The following is a 7,488-nucleotide window of genomic DNA, read 5'->3' on the forward strand; positions in this document are numbered from 1 at the left end:
TTATTATATGTAAGTACACTGTAGCTGTCTTCAGACACTCCAGAAGAGGGAGTCAGATCTCGTTACGGATGGTTATGAGCCACCATGTGGTTGCTGGGATTTGAACTCTGGACCTTTGGAAGAGCAGTCGAGTGCTCTTACCCACTGAGCCATCTCTCCAGCCCCATGCAATTATTTCTGTTGCTACTTTAGAACTGTAATTTTGCTACTGCTATGAACTGTAATGGAACTATCTGAAATGCAGGATATCTGAGACCTCTGTTGAAAGACTTGCTAAATCTCAAAATAGTCTCAACCTACAGGTTGAGAACCACTACTTCAGAGTCATCTCAGAAGAGAGCATCCCTGAGGAATTGCCTAGGACAGGTCGGCCTACGGGCAGGCACACCTGTGTGCAACTTTAACTGGGCTGTGATGGAGGGACCCACCCACATTCCATGAGCTGAGCTCTGGGTTGGATCTTGAAGAGTGAGCTGGGCACTGTGCATATTCATTCATTCACTCTGCTCTTGACTGTGGGTGTGATGTGGCTGGATGCTTCCAGTTCCTGACGCCTTGGCTTCTCCACAGTGCTGGACTGGAGCCCGGAACCCTGAGCCAAAGGCCCCCTTTCTCCCTTACGTTGCCCTTGTCAGGGTGTTTGATCCCAGTCACAGGAAGAAACCCACCTGTCCTATGTTAGCTACTCAAGCAGGGTTCTTTCCTTATCAAAAACATTCTGCACTCAGCTTGTGTGCATACACAGTGAACCCCGAGAACACTGACAAGTGCACACAAAAACTTATCATCAAATGCCATGATGACAATATTCATAAAAAACGAAAATGGAACGGGGAGAGGTGGCTCAGTGGTTAGAAGTCCGTGCTACTCTTGCAGAAGACCTGAGTTTGGGTCCCAGCACCCAAAGTCAGGTGACTCACAACCACCAGTCACTCTAGCTGCAGGGGATCAGATGCCCCCTGCTGGCCTCTCAGGCCATGGCACTCACATGCATACAGATAGACAACATTTGAAATTTTTTTCTCTTTTTTTTTTTAAAGCTTTATTTATTATGTATACAGTGTTCTACCTGCATGTATGCCTACAGGCCAGAAGAGGGCACCGGATCTCATTAAAGATGGTTGTGAACCACCATGTGGTTGCTGGGATTTGAACTCAGGACCTCTGGAAGAGCAGTCAGTGCTCTTAACCACTGAGCCCTCTCTCCAGCCCCATTTTAAACTTTTTAAGAATGTGTTTCACATTTACATGGGACTCTGCCATCACACTGGGAGCACCTGCAGGACACCTGCTACTATTTCTTCAGGGCGCATCCATGTGACTCAGTCAATCTGGGGCTATTGGAGATATGGACACCTCAGTAAAGTACCTGCCACACAAGCGTGAGAACCTGAGTTCAGACTACAGCATCCCGTAAAAGCCAAGCCCAGGGCTGTGTACCTGTGGCCCCAGCAGTAAGGAGGACAGAAAGGGGAGCCACCTCGAGTTCTCTGGCCAGCCAGTTTAGTGAGATGGTTGAGCACTAGTTTGAGTGAGAGAACCTGTTTCAAAATTAAGGTGGATGGGCCAGAGAGATGGCTCTGTAGGTAAAGGCTATCTACCCGAGTCTGACACCCCAGGTCCCAGATGGGAGCAGAGGACTCTCAATTTGTCCTCTGACCTTCAAGTGTGCTGTGGCAAACATGTGCCTAAAGTCACACATAAATAAACACATATCAGAAACACACAACACACAAGACCAAAATTGTTTTTTGTTTTTCTGTTTGTTTTGTTTTGGTATTTCACATTTTATATACGAAATGGATTCAGCCATAAGAAGAGAGTGAGTGTCCGGAGATGACCCCGTGTTAAGAGCACATGCTGTTCTTGCAGAGACTCCCAAGTCAGGAGGCCCACGAATGCCTCCACTTCCAGCTCCAGGGAATCTGACATCTTCTGGCCTCTGCAAACACTACACGCACAAACCCACACAGACACATACATATATGCATAATTAAAACATTAAAATCATACTCTTTTACCAGGGTGTGGTTGCACACTTAAGTCTCTGAACTTGGGAGGCAGGATGGACAGATATTTGAGTTCTGCTCCACCCAGGGTTATTCAATGAGACGTCCTCTCTAAATAAATAAATAAGTAGATACCAGAAGGATGGTTCCATGGTTAACGCAAGACATTCAAGTTCAGATTCTCAGGTGGCTCACACCAGCCTGTAACTCCAGTTCCAGGGGATCTGGTGCCCTCTTCTGGCCTCTGAGGGTATTGCTGCACACACACGGTGAAGGGATACACAGGCAGGTAAAATGATACACACAAAACCAAACCCTTGAAAACCTCATACTAAGTAAAAAAAGCCAGACACAAGGCCACATTCTGCACTGGTCCACAGATAAGAAATTTCCAGAAAAGGCAAATCCATAGAGAAAAGGAAGATGGGGGGCTGCCCAAGTTTGGGTGTAGGGCGAGCAGGGCTGAGGTAAGGAGCACCTTTGGGGGATACGGAAGGATTCTAAAGCAGGCGATGCTGGGATGGCCACATGGAAACTCAGGGAGATCTCTCTCTCTTCTCTCTCTCTCTCTCTCTCACTCTCCCCACGACCCCTCAGCTTTCCTACGCTGTCTGGTTTGGCGCTGTCTTCCAGTTTAGTCTTCGAGATTCCATTTCTTCACTTTTCATTTAATCCTGTCCTGCTGTCGTTTGTTCTTGACAGCTGTCACTTCTGATAGGCACAGGGACATGAGTGTCCCTTCCTTAAAGTTAGTAAGAATACAAGCCTATCCCTTCCAACAATGTCCTAGGGTCCTCAAGAACATCCCTGGTACCCGAGAGAAGACTGACTGCAGAACAGAAGGACTAACCGCAGGGCAGAAGCAATCTGTGCATCCAGTCTGAGCAGAGGCCAAAACCCAGCTCGAGTGGAGACTGAATCTGAAGTTTTGGTCCAAAGTAGCGGGAATGGCCCCGCTGGAGTTGCTTACTGCAAAAGCATGGGGATCTGAGGGCGATGCCCAGGGCCTGCGAGAAGGGCTCAGCTTGACCCTCGTCACCTGTAACCCCAGTATGGTGTGGGTGGTGACGGGCTTGCTGAAGCCTGAAACAGTCGAGCAGTTTGTAACCAAGCAGCATGTAGCCAAGTGCGATGACCCGAGCGACTCCCCAAGTTGACCTGCACATGTGCAGGGTAGCCTGCATGTCTGCCTTACACGCACACACACACACATAACACAGTATCATAAAGAGCAGGCCACAGGATCAGACTGACGTCATGTCTCAACAGTATAAAGTGGAAAGTTGATGAAGGTCCTGGGTTCAGTTCCCCAGCACCCACATGGACATACACAAGCATCAGGCCTCCAAGGTCACTGTCACTGTACATGCATGGTACACAGGCATACATGCACATGAAATCCACACACACATCAAATCCTTAAAATTTAATTAAAGATGTATGTTCCATAGGGCTGAGGTGTAGCGCACTGAAAACACACCTGCTAAGTAGGTGCAATGTCATGAGCTTGAATCTCAGCACCACAAAATGAAAATCCCACAATGCCTATGAAACTGTTTAGAAAAATTTATTTTGAACACATGAAAGGAAAATTTAGATACCCGCCTCCCCACCCCCTATAAGACAGATCCTCTCCAAGGTGATGGGGAATCCCAACAGGTGTCCCTGAGCTGGGCCCAGTACTGCGTACGAGCTGGGTCTCACCCTCTGCACTCTGAGCTCATGGAGCTGCAGAAAAACGCTGTTGGTGGCAGAGACACTTCACATTCCTGAGGCAGGGCAAATGGACCCGCAGGCACCGCAGGCACTGGCTTACCCACTAGCATACCCTGGTGGTGAGCTGAGAGTGTCTGTGTGTGACAACTGTCACTCACAGACTGGCATATCTAAAAACACCCACAGTGCTCTCTGCAGAGGGTGGAGCCCACTCGCTTTCATCATCCAATCTGGATATTTAATATGACCAGGTAGGAGGCACCCCGGCAACAGCAACTTGGGACATCAGTACCAAGATGGTTCTGCCAGCTGGAAGGACCACCTGCTGCCTCCCAGGGGTCCTTGTCCATGGGGCCAGCATCCCTCTCTCCAAGGGCTTCCTTGGTCCGGGAGCAAGGCACACAGCCGCTTGGCGGCTTGGCTTGGAAGGGCCAGCCTAGCGGATGGGCCTGAACGGGAAGGTCACACCTGAGATGAAGGTGTGCCCTGGGTGCGTAGGCAGGGCTGGGTGGGCAGCTGGGTGCGCTGGCACAGCCCCATAGGCCAGCGGGGGAGTATGGATGTGCGGGTAGAACCCAGGGGGAAGAGCGGTGTGTGGCGACTGCTGCACTGGGCCCGAGATCACCAGCTGGAGCAGGCTGCAAACACAAGGAGAGAGATTAAGACCGAGGCCTTCAACCCAGTGCTGCCACTTGGGCCTCTGGCCTGTTCTCCCAAATGCTGCAGGCCTGACGGTACATGCCTGTTATCCCAGCACTCCAGAAGCTGCTCTGACCCTCTGTCCCTGGTGCCTCACACCTCCTGAGTCAGGGGCTCCTGAGGAGCACAGGAGACTGGGGAACTTAATGATGGTTAGCCCAGGACTGAGCGAGAAGGACCTGCAGGGAGAAAGCTACAATCCCACCACGGATGGGTGGCTATGCTTGGAACCATGACCACGTGAAAGTCTCCATGTGGCATCCAGAACCCTAAGCCCTCAGAACTTGAGGCTCACAGAGGTCAGGCTCTGTGCTGGCTCTAGTTTTATGTCAACTTGACAGAAGCTGGAGTTATCTGAGAGGAAGGAGCCTCAACTGAGAAAACGCTTCCATGAGATCCAGCTGGAGGGCATTTTCCTAACTAGTGATAGATGGGGGAGGGCCTGCCCATTGTGGGTGGTGGCACCCCTAGGCTGGAGGTCCTGGCTTCTATAAGAAAGCAGGCTGAGCAAGCCATGGGAGCAGCGCCCTCCATGGCCTCTGCATCAGCCCCTGCCTCCAGGTTCCTGCCCTGCTGTGTTCCTGTCCTGACTTCTTTCTATAATGAACAGGATGTGGAAGTCAAATAAACCCTCTCCTCCCCAGGTTGCTTTGGTCCTGGGGCTCCATCACAGCAACAGTAACACCAACGAAGACGGCCTCCAGCCCATTCACCACACTGCCTCAAGACAACAATTTGGCCACCAGGAAAATGTCAATTCTAATTGTGTTCTGACTGCATTCCATACATAAGCCCCACAAAGATGGCTTTTCAATAGTGCATTACGATTCAAAGGATCATAGCCCCAAGATCTAAGGAAGCAAGATACCAGAGCTACACCCTCCTTGCCTAGACCCCAAGGCTCTGTTGGGACTCACCAGAACCTCTTCTCCCTTCCTTTCTACAGCCTCCACCATCTGGAACGCCCCATCCTGAGTGCGGTGCTGCTCTGAGGTCCCAGATCCTTCCCAGCTGGCGGCAGGATCAGAACAGCCTGCTCTAAAGCTCAGCGCATCACCTTCCCAAAGTCCGTCTGCCAGGCAGCTGGGCTCTCCACGCTGAGGACTCAGCCTCCCTGCGTAGTCTCTGCTGTAGACACAAGCTCACCCCTCTCCCAGCCTCACCGAAGCTCAGCCTGGCCATGGTGCTACTCTCTCTGTCACCAAACCCAGCCTTCCGGTTCCAGCTCGGGCTGCTCATCCCCTTGGCCCCCAGTTTCACAATGCCGCACCTCCCTGAACGCTGACCCAGTGACACCTGCCCTTCCTCAAATGCTGACCCAGTGACAGCCAGCCTGCCCTCAAGTGGCCCTGCTGCTCTTCGGACCCTGTCTGGAGCTTCCCTGGAGCAGATGGTGGGACTGTCACAGACCTTCCTATAGCAGCACAGGGGACCCAAAGCTCCCAAGACATCTCAGACAGTCACTGTAGCCATGAAGAGAATGGGCAGAGTTAAGGGGTCAAAGCCCCTCTGAGGCCTTTTCAAAAAACAAAGAAACAAGAAAAACCCTCCACACGTCTACTTTATTTCACGTGTGAGGACGTTCTGCCTGCATGTATGTCTGTGGACCACATGCATGCAGCGCACAGGAGGCCAGAAGAAGGTGTGGGGCAGATCCCTTGACTGGCATTAGAGTCAGTTGTGAGCTGCCATCTGAGTGCTAAAAGTGCAAACCAGGCCGTCTGCAAGAGCAACAGTGCTCCAACCACTGGACCATCTCACCAGACCCTCTGAGAGATTTCATTTACATCTCATTTTCTTTTTGTGAAAATAACTCTGAGTGGTGGCGCACACCTCTAATCCTAGCACTCAGGAGGCAGGGGCAGGTGGATCTCTGAGTTTGAGACCAAACTGGTCTACAGTGAGTTCCAGAACAGGCTGGGCTGTCACAGAGAAACCCTGTCTCGAAAAAACCAAACCAAACCAAAACCAAGCGACCAAGCAACCAAGACCTCAGGATAAGAAGCTCAGTCAGAGCCTTTATAAGCCGGGTGAGCTCTGGTCAGCCTGCCCACATGGCCAGACACCCTCCCCCTCTCTCTATATATATATAAAATAAATAAGAAAGAGAGAGAGAAACAGAAAAAGAAACAGAAAAAGAAAAAGTCAGGGCTGGTGAGATTGCTCAGTAGGTAAGAGCACCCGACTGCTCTTCTGAAGGTCCGAAGTTCAAATCCCAGCAACCACATGGTGGCTCACAACCATCTGTAATGAGATCTGACGCCCTCTTCTGGAGTATCTAGTGTACTTACATATAATAAAAATAAATAAATCTTTAAAAAAAAAAAAAAGAAAAGAAAAAGTCAAAGTCCACTGAGCACTGCAGAGCCTATAGCCTGCCCGAGTTAGCATTTCCAGAAGTTTGCAGTCTGGTGGGGAAGTTAGAACTCAGTGTTCACAGTGAGATGCCATGGTCTGGTAGGTAGAGGAAAAGGAGCAGTGAGCCCTGAACAGCGCTCCAGCCACTGAGGGTGGCCCATGTGTCCTGTCAGCACCTCTCCCACTTCACTCAAGGCCAGACACTCAGCCACTCTCTCAGAGAACTCGAGAGTTCCGGACTAGGTGACAGGGCCCCACCATGGCACAGACCAGCCTTCCTCAACTTCAATGAAGCAGCACTCGGCTGATGTGCAGGCTCCTGCCCAGACTGGCCAGTGTGGCAGAGCCAGGAACCAGGTGCTGGTGGCTATGACAACCAGGGCAGCTAAGATGCCTAGCTCCTTATCCAGGCTGCCTGTCAGCACCAATCCTGGGACCCAGTAAAAAGTGACAAGATCAAGTGGCCCGGGACCCAGTAACAAATGAACCAAGACCAGCAGTCCTACCTGCATTTCATCACTGCTGTAAGCCTGTACTGCTCACACACCACCATTGCTGTAAACTTGCCCTGTTCACACCTCAGAACTGCTGTAAACCCATCCTGTTCATACCTCACCAGTGCTGTAAACCTGCCCTGTTCACACCTCACCACAGCTATAAGCCTGTCCCTGTTCACACCTCACCACTGCTATAAGCCTGCCTTGCT

At 50.9% G+C, this 7,488-nt stretch overlaps 1 protein-coding gene across 1 annotated transcript in view; it reads right to left on the reverse strand.

Moving 5' to 3' along the window:
- Positions 1 to 3,551: 3,551 nt before the first annotated feature.
- The window catches only part of C5H7orf26 (chromosome 5 C7orf26 homolog), a 14,257-nt gene continuing 10,320 nt past the window's right edge, over positions 3,552 to 7,488 (reverse strand). The window contains exon 6 of the mRNA XM_021162608.2: positions 3,552 to 4,363. Within this exon, the coding sequence (XP_021018267.1) occupies positions 4,162 to 4,363 (202 nt within the window). The 3' untranslated portion in view covers positions 3,552 to 4,161. The remainder of the gene's footprint in view (positions 4,364 to 7,488) is intronic.

This window comes from Mus caroli, chromosome 5, assembly GCF_900094665.2.
Source record: "Mus caroli chromosome 5, CAROLI_EIJ_v1.1, whole genome shotgun sequence".
Taxonomy (NCBI): Eukaryota; Metazoa; Chordata; class Mammalia; order Rodentia; family Muridae; genus Mus; species Mus caroli.